Source organism: Podarcis filfolensis (assembly GCF_964270895.1).
Source record: "Podarcis filfolensis genome assembly, chromosome: 5".
Classification (NCBI taxonomy): domain Eukaryota; kingdom Metazoa; phylum Chordata; class Lepidosauria; order Squamata; family Lacertidae; genus Podarcis; species Podarcis filfolensis.
In genome coordinates, this window is record NC_139608.1 from 53,883,604 (window position 1) to 53,906,154 (window position 22,551).

Genomic DNA, 22,551 nt, shown 5'->3' on the forward strand with positions numbered 1-22,551 from the left:
ACTGTGTTGGCCCTCAAAAGTTAAATGGCAGGAATGTAGCTTCTGCAAAAGATTAGCAATAATTCCAGACTCAGCTCTTTGTGATAGAAATCATGCTACAGTTATTACTCCTCCTAGTTCTTATCAGCTTGGGAGGGTAATGTGCATTTTGCTTTGCATCTTCCTTAGAAGTGGCCAAGCAGGAAGCACATTGTGACTCATAACTGTCTTGAACATTGGCAGAAGGTGATAATATAGTAGCAGAAGGGATAAAAATTAATTTTGAATTTAAAAACTAAAGCAGATTCTTAAAAAACAACAACCACAAGTAAGTAAAAGCCTGGCTAAACAGAAGTGAGGAACCTATGGCCCTTCAGATATTCTTCTAGAAAGTATCCTCCAGTATCTTACCAGGATCATTCACAGGGTGATCTTTAAGAGAACTTCTTATAGAATTTAGTTACCTGACCTATGCAATTTGTTCAGCTCTCAGCTTATGAATCTTAACAACTTTTCAAGGATATATAGTGCTCATCTCATGGAGTTAAAAATTCTTAGCTCAGTAATTTCTTGAAAGTTCTACACATAGTAAATTCGCATGTTTTCTCAGAAGTCCACTGTGCTTTGTTGCTGCTAGATAAATGTGCATTAACCATTAAATAATTAGGATTTTAGCATTAGCTTTCAGTTAGTGATAGTCCTTAAAATCCTTAAAGGTGTATTGAAAACTAAATAGAAATCTAAGTTGATGTAACTTAGATGTGCTGCAGAATTATATGATTAAACATTTTTTTGTTATGTCCCTAGGTTGTGTTTGTTTTGTTAAATTATAGCCGCCACTTTATATGCATTCTTATTAAGAAAATGTATGACCTATAACATGGGAAATTTGGTTTAAATCAGTTCTTTTTTTAAAAAATTGGCTATTCTTAAGACTGAAGTAGTTCTAACTTCCCAGATCTTGTGTATGGAATATACGGTCAAACCTTGGCTCCCGGACCTCTCCATTTTGGAACGTTTTGGCTCCTGAACACCGAAAACCCGGAAGTAAATGCTCCAGTTTCCGAATGTCTGTCACAGCTTCCGCTTGAGTGCAGGAAGATCTTGCAGCCAATCGGAAGCTGTGCCACGGTTGTCGAACATTTCGGAAGCCAAACAGACTTCCGAAATGGATTATGTTTGACAACTGAGGTTTTGACTGTACTTCCTGGTAAGCAGATTAATACTGAACCCTTGAGATCTATGTAACTATGTTTTGGTTTCAGTAAATGGCAAGCAGAAGAAACTTGACTATGCTGTTGTGAGGGCTGGATAAATCTGGGGTATCTGGTAATTACACACATACACCACCCAATATAAAGGCCATAGAAGTCTGGCCCTGAGTAATAAAATAAAAACTTTTTTTCTAGGCCACAAAGCTATAGATTTTATACAGAGAATATTAGCTAGTATATGACCCTGGCTAATTTGACAGAATTCCCAAACGTAGGTATGATGCCTTGCTTCATATTGGAGTGAAAATAAAACTAGCTCAAATTTTTGGCTGCTTGGATGTGGTATAGGTAGTAAAGGAAACATGTCAGATATAAACTTTAGAATCTAATGGCTGAATATGTGTCCATACTTGCTTTGTCCTAGAAGATCTGGAGTATGCAAAGTATTTGTTGGTTATCCTTATACCAATACGCTCTCTTTCTCTCTCTTCCTGCTTGTTCTCAATAACACTGTTTCTGTCTATGGCTCCAAGGCATTGTGGTGAAATATTGTAACATGTTCTGACAAATGGTATAATTATAACTCCACAGTCCACTGCATTCACGAATGAGTGGTGTTAAGACATCTCAAAAGTTTGAATATAGTTCATATTGTCTGTATGATTATATATCCTCATTTGCATCATTGTTTAAATATTTTTATTAACTTGCTACATGTATACTTCCTCACTTTTAAACAAATGATACAAGAGCTTAGCAATGAGTTATTAAATCAAAATACAATTGGCATGAACACACACTTAAAATGGATACCAGCTTTCATAAATATTTCAGGCAGTATAAACATTTTGTATTTGGACTGAGAGCCATACATTTTTGTTGCGCCAAATGTGGAGAGCAGTGTTAGAAACTCAGATATATAATCTAATTGTCATAAACCAAGGTTATGGTTACCACAATGGAATGTCTCAGCACCTTTTATTTTTGCAATGGAGATTAATACAATTATGATTATTGATTTCTCTACCACTTTATATTTTTAAGAACAAATCTCAAAGCGGTTTACAGCACATTAAAGCATCAGATAAAACAATCCAGAATAAAACAAATTGAAGCTTCAAGGAAAATATTTCAGATCGTTCTCTAAGTGACATTTTGCTTTCCCCAGTTGCCAGCCTGGCATTCAGAGATCTCCACGTGGTTGGAATTGGATCCGTACCAATCACAAAATACACCTGGGGCTTGGCTAATTTCTAACACTGGTGGAGAGTTGCATTGCCCTAATTTGTGGTGCCCTTAGGCTGTTGAGATTTACTCTGTTTTTCAGTTTATCAACAAGCTTAATAGAGGTGCCAGTTGTCCCTATCAACTAGGATAACATGTGGAGAGATCCATTGTGGGCAAATCTGCAGTATGTTTGCCTTAAGCTTCAGTCATTTGCTTGAAAGCAAGTTGTACCAAGACTTGCCCAATTAAGTCTGTGTGGTTTTTTATTTATTACATTTATATACCATCTTTTTCTTCGCAGGAGCTCAAGGTGGTGTACATGGTTCTCCTCTCCATTTCACCCTCACAACAACCCTGTGAGGTAGCTTAGACTAAGGGATGGTGGCTGGCCCAAGGTCAACCAGTCAGTTTCATGGCTGTGTGGGGATTTGAACCATGGTCTTCCAGGTCATAGCCCAACACTTAGATTGAGCCTATAATATTCTTTATAATTTTGTAACAGTTATTTTTCAAAAAAAATGCTGTATCTGTGCCAGAAGGGCTCACTTAACACAATTATGCTTAATTGAAAGCTTAGAGGATAAGAAGGCCAAACAAACAATAATTAAAAGTAATCAAGCATTCAAATATGTCACCCTCATTTCCTTATCCCTAATTCACCTGCCTCACCTCTTCCTTCCTCTCCAGTATTATTTTATTAGTATTCATCCTCTTTGTATGAGGTTTAAAAGTCCAAAAAATAATAAACATAAATTGAATATAGAAACTTCATATAACACTCACATGCAACACATTGCCGGTGAACCAAGTCTGCAACTGCTCTTGTGGAAAGGGTTTAAACCCCAGCATATTTTTTGAAAGAATGATTTAGCACAATTATATCTTAATAATTAATATATTCTAGAAACTGAATAAATCCACTATTGTTGTTTTATATACCTTGGTTAAAAGGGTCTTGGTAGCACTTGAAGCATGCAATTCTAATTATGTGAAGACTGTAAGTTTTAACATTATTCAGGCTTCTGAGTGTAATGTACCGTATTGGCCTGAATATAAGCCTCACTTTCCCCCCAAATTCTGACCAGGAAAAGTTAAAGTGTGGCTAATATTCGTGACCTTACGGTATGCAGCCAGGAGCGCTGGGCAAAGAGCACCAGAAGCGCGGCAAAGTGGTGCCTGCCCTGCGCATAGGCCCCCTTCCTCTCCCCCAAGGCCAGGAAGGGAGAGAGCGAGGAAGCAGAAAGGCAGCCAGCAGTGCAGTGCAGCCCCCCCCCCCCCGTCCAGGAGCAGTGAGGAATGGAGCAGCTTATATTCGGGTATTTTTAATTTTTCTCTCTCCCCCCCGCCCCAAAATCAATTTTAAAGGTGTGGCTTATATTCAGGTGTGGCATATATTCGGGCCAATATGGAAATATTCTCAAGTATCACATCTATTTTGGAATCTCTTGCTGTGCTCTCATGAAAATCAGAGTTTGGGGCAATGTTTAGTGAATCACAATGTTATTTTGTTTTTTATAAAGTTCAGTGGGGACCCCCCCCCCCCGCTTGCTTATTTAAGTATCACCTTTTCCTAAAATAAGCTATGAAAGTACGTTAGATGAAACTAGTAATGAAACAGTATTGATTAAGTGCAGCTAGTAAAGCAAACATTTGCTACTCTTTGTTTTGCAGTGTAATGTCCAAATTCAGAAATGCCTTATGTGGATCGTCAAAATCGTATTTGTGGTTTTCTAGACATTGAAGAAAATGAAAATAGTGGAAAGTTTTTGCGGAGATACTTCATATTGGACACAAGAGAAGATAATTTGGTATGGTACATGGATAATCCACAGGTAAAAACATTTCAGGATACTTTTAAATGTGTGTGCTTTTTAATAATATGAGATTGAATTGAGCTGGAAGATTTCAAGGAAAAATTCTGCAAGTATTGACGTGCCTTTCAACTTTGTGCAGATACATATTCTGTTAAATTCTCATTTTGCCCTGTGATTCCATCTTCATGGGTCAAATGATTTACCATTTGAAGTTTGGATACCTTGGGCTACGGTCCTAGACACATTTGTTTGAAGATAAAACTGAGACCCAAATAATTGAGGTGTGAAGACTGTGATTGAATGCTGATGGTCAGCAGGTGGCAGGTTCTGGGCTAAATTTGTACCTGAGGTTTGTCATCCAGTCCACAGTTGACATCCAAGAGGCAAAAGGTGGAATGGGAAGTAGACTTGTTTATAGATCTTGGCAAGCATTTCAGTGGTGGTGCTTTGGCCCACCAACCCCAACTTCCTTTTCAGAGTGGCTCTTGGGCAGTTGTTTGACTAGGTTTATAGGCTGTACAGTGGTACCTCGGGTTACAGACTCTTCAGGTTACAGACTCCGCTAACCCAGAAATAGTACCTTGGGTTAAAAACTTTGCTTCAGGATGAGAACAGAAATCGTGCGGTGGTGGTGCAGCGGCAGCCCCCATTAGCTAAAATGGTACCTCAGGTTAAGAACAGTTTCAGGTTAAGAACGGACCTCCAGAACAAATTAAGTTCTTAACCCAAGGTACCACTGTAATCTAGAAAAGAAAGACAACTTTGTTGGTATTATCAGGATTTTCACACTTAAACTTCTAGTTTTCAACTTCAAACTTAATTGAAAATAAAGAATTGGCTGGCTCAGTGCCAGATGATGTCTGGGTGAAAACAAAGGAAGTTTACCTGGTTACTTAGGTACATTTGACATGTGTCAATTTAAGGGCTGAGCCATTGTGCCCATTTTGTAAGAATCTTTGGATTTTACTGGATTCAATCAGAATGAAAGAGTTATTAACCATATTGAGCCCCATGAGAAAACTCATGGAAATCAGTGGAGCACTTCTGCAAAAGATGCAAAATACCATTTGGTCCTAAAAATGAGACACCTGATTTATGCGGCAACAGTACTTCGATTTTCGTGTGTGCTAGTGTGAATTTGAATCACAGCACCTGAAATACATTGTAATAATCAAGAGCCAGTCAGATACTAGTTTTGCTAAGGCTTTAAACTGATGCTAGCAAGCTGTTTTAGTGTAGGAGTTTATTTTAAAATAACAAAACACAATGGTAGCAGCATTCTGTTACACAGAAGGTGCTGCTGGGCCGGATAATTACGTTATAGAGATTTCTACCCCACCCTTCAGACAGGTTGCCAGGATTATTTTCAAATTAGAGAAATTAGCAAAATCTAGAAAGGGTAAAAGCATCAGCCAGAAGAAAAACCTGCTTAAATTAAAAATAAAATAAAATAAGCTAAAATATAGGAGGAGGTGGAATGTTCAGATTCATGAAACAAGTGCAGTTAAGGAAGTTGTTTCCAAAAACAAGCAGGATTAAGCTGGCTGGCGTAATTGGGTATAACACAGAGGGAAGAATGAAAAAGGAATTGCAATTACTAGTTCTTAGAATATTTTGTTCTATGTGGATTTCAAGCTTTTGAACAAAGCCTCAGAGCTTTTCTGAAAGCTGTATTTGGTGTGCATGTCTACTTGCTAGTAGGCCTGGGCGATGTATCAATACATCGTCCAGGATTGGTTTGAGGACCAGAGCATGATGGTGCCTTCACCCAGCAGTATATCATGGGTGGAACTTGCCTGCCGCCCAGCTCCTTACCTTCCTTCTCCAGCTGCCTCTTTCGTCCCTGTGCCAGGTGTACTGACAGTGGTAGGAGCGGTGGCGGTTTCACCCCAGCACCTCATGGGACTGGGGCCAATGCTCCTCCCTCCGTGTTGGAGGGAGATCTTTCTAATAAAGATCAAATAGATAAGAACATGTTAGAAAAATATTCTATCTTTTGAATGGGTTTTTTTTTATGTGATGGTTTGAAAATTTGGGCATTGTCTTAATTGATAGCACTGCACAATAAAATAAAAACTATTTTCTTGACTACAGAACCTTCCCTCTGGATCTCCGCCAGTTGGAGCCATTAAACTTACCTACATTTCAAAGGTATGTATGTGTTCCTCTAAAGATTGAATTTCCAAATTCATAACACACTTTGAAAGGAATTGAGATGTGAGTAACTTCTTTAAGATGTAGCTAGTAAATATGTGTCTTTCTTTTGGCTATTGTTTCTGAGAACATTGGAAAGGAAGAATGCAAAGTCAGAATTCTGAAACTAGTTGCAGTACTTTGGGTAGTGTTTGTACACATGCATGTGTCATGTTGAGCCCATTTTTATTTATGGTTTCTGAACAAGCCAATAAACCCCTGTTTATAGTTGGCTTGTTTTGGTGAACCATAGTTAAAAACTACATGGGTTTTCAAGAAGTTGATGGAACGCCAATCAGTTGTTCAAAAGTCTGCTGCTGCTTTTCTCCTTGCAGCCACTCCAGAGGAGAGGGGGGGGGGGGTCCATGAGCCTATGAGTCTTAGGCTCATTCATGTAGGACTAGGTCATAGTTTATTGTTAATGTCTGAATTCAGTATTTTCTCTGAAAGTAAATAATGTAGATGAAAGCTTGTCTGCTGGAGTATGAGTGAAACTAGTGTGATGGGAAGAGAGTGCAGAGTGTGTGGACAGCTTTGATATAATAGTATTTTGAGTATTTGTATCCCACAGTCAGACTATTTATAATCTTATTTACTTTGGGGGTGGGGTTCTTTGTGGAAAAGACCTCAGTACACAAAACAAGCATTTAATGTTTGTTTTTAGTCTCTGATATATCTTCTGTAGTTTTACAACTTGGTAAATATCCTTAGGGGGGGAAAAGCAGGCAATAGGGAATAAATGAATTCATTACATCTACTTCAAATCACTGATTTACTATTCAAAGGTTGTACTAATATATGTGGAAGCAATTTTGCTGCATTTCAGTGCAATATTAAAAAGAAACTACCTTTTGGGTAAATATCGGAAAAATAAATTTAAATGTTGTGAAACATGAAACATTGCAATACTTAGTGCAGAAATGCCAAGTTCTTAGCTCCTTGTACATATTGGTAAGGCCTTTACTCTAAAGATCTCTGATTCCCTTGCTTCCGGCCTGTTATGGATTTCTCAGTATTTCTCACTACACAAACTGCACAAACATTTGTCACAGAACCAAGGAAGAAACCAGTATGTGAAAAATGAGTTGAAAAAGAGTTGAAACGCCACTATCTGTTTTTTGGAAGTCTAAGAGTTCAGAATCAGGAGCTTTAATACATTAAGAAAAAAGCTGATACAAAATATACTTTTTTCATGTTTATATCTGTGCCTTATTTGGGCTTGTTAATTTGTTTATTATTATATTTTCATGTTTATTGTATAAACTGCTCTTTGATTTTTATGAAGAGTGGTATACAGATGAAATAATAATAAATGTCATTTTTTCAGTCATATCAGTAAGCCCACAAAAGTAACTTGCCTGCAAAGTTTTTTACTAGCCTGCTAAGGAAGCAGAAGAAAGGAAGTTCTATGCTTAGTGGGCAGCATGGCAACACAGACTACTAGCCTCTTTGCCTACCAGTAAAGAAAATTGCCCCCCCCCCCAATCTGGTAGGATTGATCTGTTAAAGTAAAGAATAAGTTTAGTTTGGATAATATTACATGTGTTTCCATTCTTTGCAGGCTCCACCCTTTGCATGTTACCTTTAACCACAGAAATACTCCATTTCTAGAGTCCTTTGAAGAGATGACATAGCTCACTGGTGTTTTATGTGGATCTGTGTACTAGTGTAATGTGTGTTTGTAATCAACACACAAATCAAGGTGTATTGTAAGGAATCTTTATGTTGTACATGATAATTTTTATTATGGTAATACGTATAACTGTCATTTTTTTTTAGGTTAGTGATGCAACTAAACTGAGGCCAAAGGCAGAATTCTGCTTTGGTAAGTTGTAGTAGACTGCATAAATGTTGTTGTTGTTGTTAACTGCAACCAGGATATGTTCTGCACATTTCTTACCAAATATCTATTTGGAATTCAAGTTAATTCATTTTTAAGGTTTCCTTCTAATTTAAAGAAGAAAAGTTATTCTTTTTTATAGATTAGATATTGGCAGTATCTAAATTAGCAAAATTGTTGATTGTAAGGAAATCAGCCCTGAGTGCTCACTGGAAGGACAGATCATGAAGCTGAGGCTCCAATACTTTGGCCACCTCATGAGAAGAGAAGACTCCCTGGAAAAGACCTTGATGTTGGGAAAGATTGAGGGCACAAGGAGAAGGGGACGACAGAGGACGAGATGGTTGGACAGTGTTCTCGAAGCTACAAACATGAGTCTGACCAAACTGTGAGAGGCAGTGGAAGACAGAAGTGCCTGGCGTGCTCTGGTCCATGGGGTCACGAAGGGTCGGACACGACTAAACGACTAAACAACAACAACAACAACAACAACAACAACAACAACAGCGACAAGTGGCAGTTACCAATGGTTTATTTAATAATTGGATAATCAAAACATTGTTTCTGTATTATTATTTTTTTACAAAATTAACTATTAATCAACACTTCATATGTTGTAAAATATTTATTTTTTTCTCTTTCTCATGTTGTGGACCATTAAATACACTGGACTTTATGCAGCAAAAACAGAAAAAACAAGAGTCATGTTTTAATACACATCAGTATTAACAATACCTGCTAATTTGTTATTTGCAGTGAGTTTAACATGCATCTAGTGATTAAGCAAAGCCTAGATAGCCATGTTAGCATATGCAACAAATTATTAGAATGGCTGCAGGCATGGCTTGTTATGGAGCTATTGCTTGTAGTGTTGCCAAAGGCTATGTCCAACTGTGGGATCCCAATAGCACTAAGTATCTGACTGTGTGGTGAGGTCATTTTTACTTATATTTCTGTTTGTTCAGAATTATGATCTACTACAGAAGCATAGTAAACATAATCTCCTTGCATATCAGAGTGCTCCTGACAACTAGCTTCTTATATGTGTTGCTTAGACTTCATGACATGATGAAAGGAGGTGGCCATGTGGCAAAAAGATTCTCAAATATTTAATATAAATGAACAGTCTTTGTGTGGGTTATTTGAGCTCTAATGCTTTTTCTGTACTCTGTTACACACACAAGGGAAATGTGACAATATAGCGCTAACTAAGAGAATCCATATGATTACCAATCACTAGGAAATTACTTGCAGATTTAAGTATGCAATAAAAATGGCAGAAACCAGCTCTACAGATGTTGCTTGTTCATTCGTATAAATTCTGTGTCTACGGCCCTACTACCCTGAACACGCCCGATCTCGTCTGATCTTGGAAGCTAAGCAGGGTCAGGCCTTGTTAGTACTTGGCTGGGAGACCGCCTGGGAATACTGGGTGCTGTAGGCTCCCCCTCTAAAGAAAACAAACCAAAAAATAAAAAATAAATAAATTCTGTGTATATCAGGATATGGCATACACATTTTCTTGCTTTAAAAGTCCTGTTGGTTTTTCCTTCTACCTCAACAGCATTTAAACACTAATTTTAGATTTGAAGCACCTATTGTAAGTGTTGGGTCCTATGCGTTTTTATAAATAAAAGTCTGTTTAAAAGGACAAATTACTTCTGGTGTTTTCAAACCAGAATAGGATTATTCTTTTTGCATCTCCCGCTCCCATCATACAGGTGTGTTGGTTCAGCAAGGGCATTGGGGTCAGTACTTATTTGGAAAGTGAGAGAAGGGGTGTGTGTGTTAGGAGATAGGAGAACCAGGAATACATGCATCACTCCCCACCCCCTGCATCTAGAACTATATATAAACAAAACAGAGTTATTTAAGACAGATGAGTATATGCTATTAAAGCACTGAATTTGGGTTTTATAGCTTTGGGATAAGGAGTAATGTACCCAGTTTGACTTTGAGCTTTGTTACAATGCCTAGAAAAAGAACAACATAGGTTTTATTTTAGTTAATGAAATCCATTCCTCCTGTCTCTTAACAGTCATGAATGCAGGGATGAGGAAATACTTCCTACAAGCCAATGATCAGCAAGACTTAGTTGAATGGGTGAATGTCCTGAACAAAGCTACCAAAATCACAGTAAGTAATTATTTGTGGATGGTAGAGTCATTCTACATAGAACTCCACTATACTTGGACAAACACAGCAACAATATGTTTGGTTTTCTATGTCATTTTCAGGTAGATCTAGTGCTTACCCTGCCTCCAAAAATATATATATATATATTTTTAAAGGGTCATAACTAGTAAAACATTATGGCCAAAATTGAGATGGTGTAGAAAGGAAGGGACACTGCAAAAGGAACTAGAAACAGAAATCAAATTCCTACTTTTGAATGTCTTGAACTTGGAAAATGCAGGTCAATAAATCAAAGCATGTAATTTCTACAAATATTTATCTATTTCTCCTGTATGGAGCAGATGGATATTTCGTACTGTTTTTAGATGATTTTTTTTTTGGATGAACACTTTCTAGTATCTTATGTTGATATTGTTTACCGTATTTTTGGCCCCATAGGACACACTTTTTCCCCTCCAAAAATGAAGGGGAAATGTGTGTGCGTCCTATGGGGCGAATGCAGGCTTTCGCTGAAGCCTGGAGAGCGAGAGGGGTCGGTGCGCACCGACCCCTCTCGCTCTCCAGGCTTCGTGCAGCTCTCCGCAAGGCGCGGGAGCCCTGCACTGGGCTCCCGCGCCTTGCGGAGAGTTGCCTGCATGCCAAAGGCTGGGCGCGCTGAGCTCAGCATGCCGAAGGCTGGGTGCGCTGAGCTCAGCACGCCCAGGCTTCGCACAGCTCTCCGCAAGGCGCGGGAGCCCGGCACCGGGCTCCCACGGCTTGTGGAGAGTTGCCTGTTCTGGGGGCTGGGGAAGCTCGGGCTTCCCCCGCCCCAGCCCCGCGCCTGGGGGGGAAATAATTTTTCCCCCTTTATTCCCCCCCCCAAAAAAACTAGGTGCGCCTTACAGGACGGTGCGTCCTATAGGGCGAAAAATACGGTAATTGAATAGCTTACATATTTTGCATTATTGTAACTTGTTTTTGAATGCCTCTGGGATGTTTGAAGCGATATATAACTATATATAATTATACTGAGTTAGAATGATTTTTGCTTGCTCCCCTATTTATAATGCTTATTATTTTCAGGTACCAAAGCAAACTGATTCACAGTCTCACACTGATAATTCAACACGTCACACTGAAAATGTGGGGTTAAAGAAGCAGATGTCTTACAGGACAGAGATTGTTGGTGGTGTTCCTATAATAACCCCTACTCAGGTAGCAGTGTGCCCTTTTATAACAACTTTATCAGAAGTATTTGGTTATTGGCCATCTATTCCTTCAGTTGAGATTTCTTGGAGCATGGGATTTCTATTGCCCCCAAATGTTGCCTCTTCTATTGTGATAAATGCGTACATTGCTGTGCATGTATAGACATGCTTTTTGTATTGAAATGAGAAGGCTAGTCTTCATATGCAGGAATTTTGTACAGTTGTACCTTGGATGTTGAACGGAATCCGTTCTGGAAGTACATTCGACTTCCAAAACATTTGAAAACCAAAGCACGGCTTCTGATTGGCTATAGGAAGCTCCTGCAGCCAATCGGAAGCCACCAAAGCCCAGTCAGATGTTCGGCTTCCAAAAGAACATTCAAAAACTGGAACACTCACTTCTGGGTTTCGATCGTTTGGGAGCCGATTTGTTTGGGAGCCAAGGCATTCGAGATCCAAGGTATGACTGTATATGTATTCAGGGTGTATATGGGACTACTTAATCTAGAATCAAAATCTTATTTTCAATTTTATTTTGCTTAAAACTATGTTTAAATGTATGTATGTGCATGTATGTACATATATGTTTGTGTGATACTGTATACATTGTATTTATATATAATAACACACCTATATGAAAATGCTTTTTCAGGTGGAGGGAAACCTGTTTTTACAAATTCCTTGTTGCAGAATGAGTTGCTACTATTTGCAGTTGTTGGGTATTTAGTTCTAAGCTAGGATTGAGTCTGGTTTTGTGGATGGTAGATTTGCAAGATGCTTGGGCCTGGTAGTGAATCAGCACTAGCAGTTAATAAAACCTGGTAACCAAGTGATTCTAGACATTATACTTGTTAATGCTAATACTGAGAGAGAATATAACATGAGAAGCAGTTCTAAGAGGGACAGCTTCATTATGCATATAATTGCAGATCCTTACATGTTGCCTCCAGTAAAGGGAAAGAGAAAGCTGATAGAATCAGGAATGTTCCTTGCACAGCATAATCAATATGAAACTTTGATTTAGTAAACTTTGTACTGGCCTGGCTCTTGAAAAATATAGGGAACACCCCCCAAAAAAACCACCTTTGTTTTTACAGATAGCTGGAAATAGTTGACAGATTTGGGAGGTGGGGCTATTACCAAATTTGTAGAAGAAGCTTTCTGGTTTATATATATTATTTATCCTGAAAGTGTGATGAGCTACATGCCATTTCTTTGTACATAAAAGAAACCTGAGGTGAAGTAGAGACACAAGTGTATAAAGGCCCTGATAAATTGAAAATATGTATTTAGTAGTGCACCAAATTCAAAACTTGAATTTGTCTAATAAAAGGGAATTTATAATCTGGAATGATGTTAGGAGAAAGTAGTGGAGGGGTTGATGATGAATTTTAGACCTTACCATTAAGTAGTCTTGTTTTATTTCTAGAAAGAAGAGGTAAATGAATGTGGTGAAGGTGATAAAAACTACTTGAAACGGTCCCAAAGCCACCTTCCATATTTTTCTGCTAAGCACCCCCCAGATAATGCTGTGATTAAAGCTGGCTACTGTGTTAAACAAGGAGCAGTGGTAAGTGACTAAGATGCATTTCTGATGTTAATGACTCATTGTTCTATATGATGCTAAAGCAAGAGAGTTTTTTTGCCAGTGGAATGAATCTGGTTAAAATTCTTTGGGAAAGAGCGGAAACTCCAGGGCTCTTTGGTAGCTTCCAAACCCTGACATTTAGGAGCATCCCAGGTGGGGAACCTCTGGCCTTTGGGCCATATTTGGACCCACGTGGGTTCTGGTTTGGTCCTTAAAGCCATTTCCCTCAAACCATGGCCTTCTGTCCTATTCCTGATGTCACATGTGATGTCAGGTGAGGAGCAGGTGGAGATGGTGGCTGCCAGTGTACAAGTGAGAGCCTTAAAGTGTGCTCACAATTGTGTAATGACAAAGAAGGCTTTCTATCACCACCAGCCAGTTGAGAGGGAGGGCAAGACAGCAGGGATTGGCTGCGTACAGCTAATCTTAGTAGGAAGAAAACGTTGAAGTTGGCATCGAGCAGGGCTCTTTGTAAGCCCCTTTCTCCTTGCAAAGAACCCTGCTCAGCACTTTGAAGCACCAACGACCAGCTGTTAAGTACAGTGGTACCTCAGAACTCGAACATAATCCATTCCGGAAGACCGTTCAACTTCCAAAATATTTGAGTTCCAAGGCATGGCTTCCGATTGGCTGACAGCTAGGTTTCTGCACAGGGGAAGCCACTTCGGAAGTTCATGTTCCAAGGAGCGTTCGAAAACAGGAGCACTTCTGGGTTTTCGGCATTCTAGAGACAAAACATTTGAGAACAGAGCTGTTTGAGGTACCACTGTACTTCAAAGCACCCCTCAGGGCTCTTTTCATACCCTTTGTGGCAGTCCCAGTTATTGTGTGGACATCAGAGTGCATCATCGCCGGATGCCATGTGATGTAACAGATAGCTGATCCACTCACTTGTCAGATTTTGCCTGCAAGCAGTCAGGGAGATAGGGATCTGGTCCACTGGCCAGATTCAATTCCCCACCACTGCAGTAGCATGTGATTTAGTAATGATTTTTAAAGAGAAGTTAACTTAACTGAATGATTTTGTTTGCACTTTAAGAAAAATGTTTTGTTTACAGGCTCAGAATCCCATTAGAGGGAAACTGTTTTATGTAATTAATTATTAAATAAAGCCTGACTGCATTTGCTCAGACACAAGATCAGAAGAATGTTAATAAAAGTATGGCCCCACTCTATCTACTTAAAATTTCCTCTGTATTTTAAGCCTTTAGTATACATCAGACTCACCATGTTAGACCATCATCCACTACCGATACAGCACTATAGCAACACTGAGGCAAAAAAAAGCAAAAAAAGCAGGGGCCAGTTTGCATCATGCATGATCTGGTGTATATGAGATGGAGCAGCCATAGTATGGAAACAGTATCAAGCTGCCTCAACAATACAATTAGAAGCAGCCTTGACTTTGACTATTGTTTGGAATTGTCCCATTGGTAAAAGATTGCTGGAAGTAACATCAGCTGGAGTAGATGGGCAGCTGCAGTTTGGCTCTGTCATCTTGCTTGGAGTAACCAGAAAGAGAAATCAAAACCTTTCCCAGCTTAGAGGGCAACCTGTGATTTGCTGGCTCTTGTTAAAAAAGTTGATTATTTGATAGCTATCAATTGCTTCATTTGTAACTGCCTCTTTTGGGGAAAAGGAGAATTGAAAATACTTTCAGTCACATCTGGACATGGTGGAAAGACTCACTTTCAGTTGCCTCAAGTTCTAGTTGTATTTTCCTCCCCTATTCAGAACCATTCTCAGCAAATGAAAACAGAGACAACTCTTCCCCAAATGTTACAAGCTATGCTAAAAAATATGGCCTGGATATTAAGACTCCCATGAATAAACTGTTTGATGATCCCTAGACTGGAATTATGTTTATTTTATTTTTTACTTTTTATTTTACATAGATGAAGAACTGGAAAAGAAGGTATTTCCAGCTGGATGAAAACACGATAGGATACTTTAAATCTGAACTGGTAGGTGTCCAATTGTGTGTGTCAGATTAACTTTTGAAAACATGTTTTGTACAAACATGATAATGCATAATTGTTATGCTTCAATTTTCTGATGGGAAACTAGTTTTATTGGAAATGTGACTTGGACATAATTCCTCTTATATATATTTTTGTAAGTTGACAGAACCTGTATGGATATTGTATGTGGTTGGATCATGCTATAATGCTGAGTGCTGAAAATCTGAGAGTGGAATTAATTAGTCCATTCCTTTCCCATCCTTTGACCATTATTGGCCCTTATCCTCTGAATTATTTGTGCTTCTCATATATAATAGCTGTACATCTCTAAGGAAAGCAATAACCTCTTTCCATTTTCTCTTGTTGCTATGCATACTTTTTCCATTCCAAGTTAAGAATTAAAGTTTTGATTTAAGATGCATCCTTCTTATACATGTAGGCTGGTATGCTTGTAACAGCAGTTTCCCAATGATGCATTATCAGCTTTTAAAAACATTGTTGAGGGAAGTTTAAAAAGCTACTTGAAGCATCACATTGGGCAGCACTTGAATCTGGCATTAGAAAGACACCTCTCCATCCCTTCTCAGGACTGGCTCCTGGTTCCAGGATCAATAACCATCTTCCAGTGTTGCCTTCCAGAAAAGCAATTCTATCAACTTAAGAGATTTCTGTCTTTTGCAGTTATCAGTTGATTAACCCAAAGCTAACTTCTAAATTCAGTAATCTTATTTCATCATGGATCACTGGCTTTTACCACAAGTCAATTTCTCGAGAGTGGGGAAACAAGCACCACTGTGTTGAAGGTGAATTCACTTCCATATCTATAGGCTACTGATGGTAGAAACTATGTGGCTAGCCAATCAGTTGTCTAAAGAAGTTCATAATTTTCAAGTTGAACAATATTTTTGATAACTATTAAGAAGATATTGTGGGTGCTTCACAGCTTTAGTTTTATGATGAAAGCTATCTTCCATTAAAATAGTAATTGTTAAGTGAAATACAAACTATGTTGCGTTTATTTCTTAAGAGCATGGGAGGAAAGAAAATTGAGTTGCTTAGCTCAAGTAAGATTCCATCTACAGCAATGCATGCTCTTGAAGAGAATGAAATGTGATACAAAAATGTTTGGTCTTAATTCTTGCTGTATATGTCACTTTAATTAATCTGACCCTTAAAATTCCTAGCAGTCATTAATATTTGATAGCGCAGAGAAACTTCTTTGGTGTTGTATGTGGAGAAGGTGTGAAATGTTACTTTACTGTATTAACTTTATATGAGGCTTTTCCTCCAAATAAGTATGCTTTTTGCTTTCCTTTCAATAACCACATGATGGCACATGAAAAAAGGCAGATGAAAGATGTCAAATTGTATGGTTTCAGAAAAAGAAAGCAATGTAATTCATCATATTACTCAAACTACAAGCAAGCAAGCAATGTAAACCTTTGAACATTTTACCTATTCATTTACTGAACTCCTTCTGTAATTTTAGAAGTTTCCCCTAAATTGTATTCACATATAGTGTACTACTGATGATGTTAAGCTGTTCAGTGGTATCAGAAACTTCATAATCTTTACAACTGATTCAGAAGTCATTACTAATTATTTTTAAATTAAACATGAACATGTCAACTTAGTGATGTTGCTGTACTGTGCTGTCCACTATAAATAACCTAATCAGCATGCATTTAAAATGTGTAAACGTAAAGATTGTTTGCTAGCAATCTTCCTGACCTTTGTTATCAACGTGGTTATAAAGTTGCATCAACTTGAAATTGATATAGTCCCTAGGATACCATACTTAATACTTCACATACTGAAAAGAAAGCGGGTTACCTACTGCATGATAAAATATCTGTGGACAAATCTTATATCAAATGCTGGGCTCTGCTATCGAATTTATTGTGTGCACAAACAGAACTGTGTTCTTTCCCATATATTTTTTCTCCCCTTCTTGCTTTGGTTAATGTTTGTTTGTAGTCATGTTAAAAAAGAAATTAAATCACCATAAAGGGTTGATTTTATATCATTAATTAAAATTTTCCGCTTAATTCAGGGTACTCAACATGGTGCCCTCCAGATATTTATTTAGAAATAAATAAATAAATAAATAAATAAATAATCCAAACAGAATGCATAAAACAATATAAAGCAATTATCAGTAATATACAGATAAAACCAGCAAAACTTCAAAAGCAAATACTGAATTTTATATCTAGATAGACTTGGGTTTTTAAAATATGTTTTGAGCTGGTGACTAAAATAATGAAGTTGCCTGCTTAAGGAGGGAGTTCTAAAGTTGAGGTCCTGCCACAATGAGAGAGACAGAGACTCCTAACAGATGCAGAACTTGTATGGCACTTGTAAAAGCGGAAACTCTGCAGATTAAAGCGTTTGAGTAGGCACATTTTTCTACTAAACTGCTTCCAAGCTGTTTAGGGCTTTATGTACTAACAGCTAAAACTTGAATTTGTCAGGATTCAAGCTCATATTATTTTCTCTCGTCTGGCCCACCATGACATTCAGGCCATGGCCTGTGTGACTTCTCCTGACTCAGATGTTTTGGAGAAATATAGCTGAAAAACGACTAAACAACAAAATCAGTATACTGATGGCACTGTACTTTAAATCTCCTAACATTTTGAAGTCTGACAAAGCGCCATGTCGCCTAACCAGGTTGTGGTGTTTGGTGATAGATAGGTGGGCAGCCTCACCCACTTCAGATCTTGCCCTACAGGGGAGATGGGAAGATAAGGATCTGGCCTGCTGATTGAAACCACTTCCCCATCTCTGACCTCCATAACCATTACCATTCAAGAATGTCTGCAGTTATCTCTCCACTACCTCCCCCCCCCCAAAGGTGGTTTTTTGTGATGGGCCAGTGGTTGCTTCAAACAAACAGCTCCAGGACAGTCTTTAGTTTAGGAGTGGCCAATATCACTGTCTCTTTCAGAGACTTGTAGACAGTAACTCCACTTATCCACAGCCACCGTGACCAGTGGTCAGGTTGATGGGAGTTGAAGTTCAGTAATATCTGGAGAGCACCACACTGCCTATGCAGCTCAAATTAATTTATTTTCAAAACAGATGCAACTTGGCCAACTTTATAATGATTAGTTCTAAGGATATTTGGTTTATTTTTCAAAGCTTTGTATTGTTTCCTTATTTATTACACCATCATGCCTCCCAAAGGAGCCAGAGCAGGAAGCAATGCAATTGAAACAACTAATTGATTGCTATTACAGTTAAAGAGACCTAGTTAAAACTACATTCACTGAATATAGTCACTGGCAACATGTCACTGAATTAAACTCAATTATGCTTGATATAAGGTGTCGGGGTTGAGGGGAGTAAGCAAGGTATCAATAGCATGAACTATAGCATATCTTTGATTATTGTGTCACATTAGTTCTTGCTCACATTGTCAATTGAGAAATTTTTAAAGGTGAATCATTTTGCTGGATGTTGCTGTGTAATGCTAAATATTAATGTAATGCATTTACCGTATTTTTCGCTCTATAAGACGCACCAGACCACAAGACGCACCTAGTTTTTGGAGGAGGAAAACAAGAAAAAAATATTCTGAATCTCAGAAGCCAGAACAGCAAGAGGGATCGCTGCGCAGTGAAAGCAGCAATCCCTCTTGCTGTTCTGGCTTCTGGGATAACAGTGCAGCCTGCATTCGCTCCATAGGATGCACACACATTTCCCCTTACTTTTTTGGAGGGAAAAAGTGAGTCTTATAGAGCAAAAAATACGGTATATTAAATGATTAGATTCATTTTGGGCCACATCTTTCTATCTGAAATCAACATGGAAATAAACTATCTGAATCACTGAGTTCCTTAACTGGTCAGCAATTTGAAATCAATTTGCTAATCATTTGATTTTGTAAATAAGTCATCTATTTGACTTCCGGGATATAAAATTTGCATTTTGGCATCTCCTTTGGGATGTCTAAGTCCTTGTTTCTTATGTGCTAAAAAAATTTGATGTACTATCTGTTTTTTCAGGATAAGGAGCCCCTTCGGATTATACCACTGAAAGAGGTTCATAAGGTCCAGGAATGTAAACAAAGGTGAAAATCTGAAGGTTAAACTAAAAAGTTGATGATCTCCTTCAGTTAGAAAAAGAAAGCCTGCCTGCACATTATTTTCTATTATGTCTTAATAAACTCCTCCACTTTCCATTATACTAAAGTCACCCTCTGTGGCAGGCTTTTAGACAGATGTAGTGAGATCTTAAATAGCTGTATTAAACTGAGTTGCTGGTATATCATGATAGAAGATGTGGGTCTCTGAATGAAAGGAGGAATATAAATAGGGGGTGCAATATCCCAATATGTTAAAAAGTTGTTGGTGAGAAAGTTGGTTTTATATGTTTTAGATATTATTTTATTTTTAACTGTATTCTTTTACCACTTCATTGTTGGCCACACTGGACTCCTGTGGGATGAGGGGCAGAATAGAAATTTAATAAAAAGTAATATAACAGGAAATACTCCTTTACTTGAGGATTCTAGTCCTTTGCAAATGAAGAAACAAAATACCGGTTTAAAGACTGGTGGTTTTGTTTTTGTATCTGTGCTAATCACAAATACAAAAGATGAAACTGTGGTTGCTGTGTGTGATGCTGTAAAGTGGTTTCCATTATGGTATTGTAAGAAAAAAGTTTTGGGAGTGCCTTCTAAATAATGTTGTCTTTTTGTCATGCTAAATTTGTGAAAGCTTGGGGTCCTGGCTCAAGTGTGGCCCCCTTTGTGCCTGGGAGGGGGAAGGCAGCAGAAGACTCTGATAGCATGCATCACTTTACTGGTGTATCATTTTGCTGTTGATGTTTGTCCTTCCCTGGGCAACTGGCTATACTGAGAAGCTGCCACTGGTGCGAGGTTTCATGTCTTCTAGTGCAGTTACACATTAGAGGTCTGTGCCTGACCTGGACACCAGCCAGTCAGGTAATGATTTCTCCACTTGAAGAATGCAGCCTTTTTCTCTTTTGTGTAAAATTGGGGTGGGAGGAGAGGGGAAAATCTAGTGTCTTCAGTATGGTATAACTACTTTGAGCTGCTAGAGCAAGAAAGTTGAGTGAGTAGGCACAGAATCTTGGTAACATCTTACTAATAATTATAATGTGTGCGTGTGCACGCATGCATACACCCCCCAAGAAATGGTGATATAATTTAAATTATTTTCAAAGGTAGCCCCCTTATTTATGTGTGTTCTGTTGCTTGGAAATACAAATGTGCATGTCAGACGATGGTAAAAATGTTTAAAGACCACAAACATATTTTTTCCCCAGTGATATAATGATGAGAGACAATCTATTTGAAATTGTAACAACTTCTCGAACGTTTTATGTACAGGTAAGTCTATGGAAAACCACTTTTCTGTAAGAAAATGAATTTATTGCATTTAGAAAGGTCAAACACATAATCCTTTGATTAATGCCTGACAGTATACATACAGCCTTGCAGTTAAATTGTGCATAATTGTTTAGAATGGAATATACCAACAGACATGCCTGTCATGTAAACAATGCTAATGACCAATGGTACCTGTCCACTAGCAGAACTAACATTGAAGGAGTGGATTCCCCCTTCTCCCTGAAGCCTTCCCCTCTTCCCGTGGGCCCAAAATCTGCTCTGAAGGGTTGGAGGGTTCTAGAAGAGAGGGAGAGAAAGTCTTGTTGAATGAACAGAAGTCTGCTGGCATGAGATTGAAACTTGGCCAGAGAGCTGAAGGCAATTCTCCAGCCAGACCTTCTACCCAAATTATTACCTAAATGATCCAACCAAATGCTTGCTTCACTTGTTTTTTAAGTCGTCATCTAGGGAATCTTTCCCAATGCTCTACTGCCATTAGGCTCCATCTTGTGAACACTTGTTTGGAGTGGGATTTGAATAACCATGCATAGGATTGCACCATTAAAAAGGTTAATGCTCTGAGGGATTGAGAAGGAAGAAATTCATTGTGAGAACAAATAAAGTCTAACTCAGATGCCAAGTCAATAATACTTTTGGTTCCAGTATTTATTTCTCGTCGACTCCTCTTTTCTTCAATTATATCGCTCTTCCTCTAGTTGTTTCCTTAGGTCCTTCCTTTTCAGCTTTGTCCCACTTTCTTAGCCATCCTGCCTCTTGACTGATCCCTTGTACTCACCTCTCCCAGAGCACAGAGCACCTCTTGATCTTAAACACTGTGAAGTTCATTTATTGCCTGTGTTCATTGTTTCTCCACCTTTTCCTCCAAGCTTCAGTCTCACCTTTACTTCTAGATTCTTTTATGTCATTCCATGTCTAATCTACACCATTTTTTGTCCTCTTTACTCTGGGCTCTCTGATCCTTAGATTTGTTATAGCTTGATAGCCCCCTGCCCCAGATTTTAATTCCAGGCTCACTGACAAGTATCACTTCCCTCACAGAAAATGGATCTGAAATGCTAGGTAGGGGTGGAGCAGTTGCAGGTCACCACACCAGCTGTGCTAATATGTGAGCATTTCAAGTTACAACACCAGACCTGCCAATCAGAGATATTACCTGATCTATTCCTTGGAAGAGCCTGATTTCCCTTTAGAAAATTTACTTTTGTGTTGCTGGATCTCTAAAGTGATGTGATACCACTCTCTATGTATATTTGGCCTAAATTTCTAACTGTAGTGCATCTCTTATTTATTGCAATATTGTTTTCCGTGCATGGTTCACATGGTTAGTTACTTTCCCCCCTAGAAGCAATCACAAGTTCCTTGTTCATTATTTATGTATCAGGTACTAAATTTAGAAGTCACTACAGTACTTCAGTAATTGTTAAGCTTGAGATTAGTGAGTAGTTACATCAGTAATATAAAATAAATCTCTTACCATGCATAAGTATTTAGATATCAGCCTAAGCTTATGAAATATTTTTTTAAATTGCAATTTTTTTATTGAGAAACATAGAAAACACTTGTCATATTCTTAGATTACAAGGTTTATGAAGCATATCTGTTTATTGTCACTCACATGATAAGAGTTTTTCTTTCTTTTTTCTTCAGGCAGATAGCCCAGAAGACATGCACAGCTGGATTAAAGCAATTTCTGGTGCAATAGTAGCACAGCGAGGACCTGGAAGATCAGCAGCTTCTGTATGTTTTTACAAAGCTTTACTGTTTCAGCAGTGATGAATCTTATACATTCAATCTCTTTCATTTTCTTGTGCTCTTCTACCCCCTCCTAAGTCTGGAGTAATATCTTTGCATGCATTACAGGTTGCATTGAATCCTGCCTTTTTAATTAAGTGCTAATCTTAGCAGTAAACATATGTGTTGTGGGTCCACACAGTATTATTTTAATGTTCCAACAGTTCAACTGGTGGGTTTGAAAATTATTGTAGTTCTTTATTAATCTGAACTCTGTCAAATTACTTGACAATCTTTACTG

General features: G+C 38.3%; 1 protein-coding gene across 8 annotated transcripts in view; it reads left to right on the forward strand.

Annotated features, from left to right (window-relative positions):
* Positions 1-22,551, forward strand: part of PLEKHA1 (pleckstrin homology domain containing A1) — a 38,464-nt gene that overhangs the window by 8,050 nt on the left and 7,863 nt on the right. For all 8 annotated transcript variants that reach the window (XM_083617048.1, XM_083617051.1, XM_083617054.1 and 5 more), the window contains exons 2-11: positions 4,092-4,252; positions 6,329-6,385; positions 8,207-8,252; positions 10,306-10,403; positions 11,466-11,597; positions 13,020-13,160; positions 15,074-15,142; positions 19,150-19,214; positions 20,435-20,498; positions 22,167-22,256. In XM_083617048.1, coding sequence (XP_083473174.1) covers positions 4,112-4,252; positions 6,329-6,385; positions 8,207-8,252; positions 10,306-10,403; positions 11,466-11,597; positions 13,020-13,160; positions 15,074-15,142; positions 19,150-19,214; positions 20,435-20,498; positions 22,167-22,256 — 903 coding nt within the window. In that variant the 5' untranslated portion in view covers positions 4,092-4,111. The remainder of the gene's footprint in view (positions 1-4,091; positions 4,253-6,328; positions 6,386-8,206; positions 8,253-10,305; positions 10,404-11,465; positions 11,598-13,019; positions 13,161-15,073; positions 15,143-19,149; positions 19,215-20,434; positions 20,499-22,166; positions 22,257-22,551) is intronic.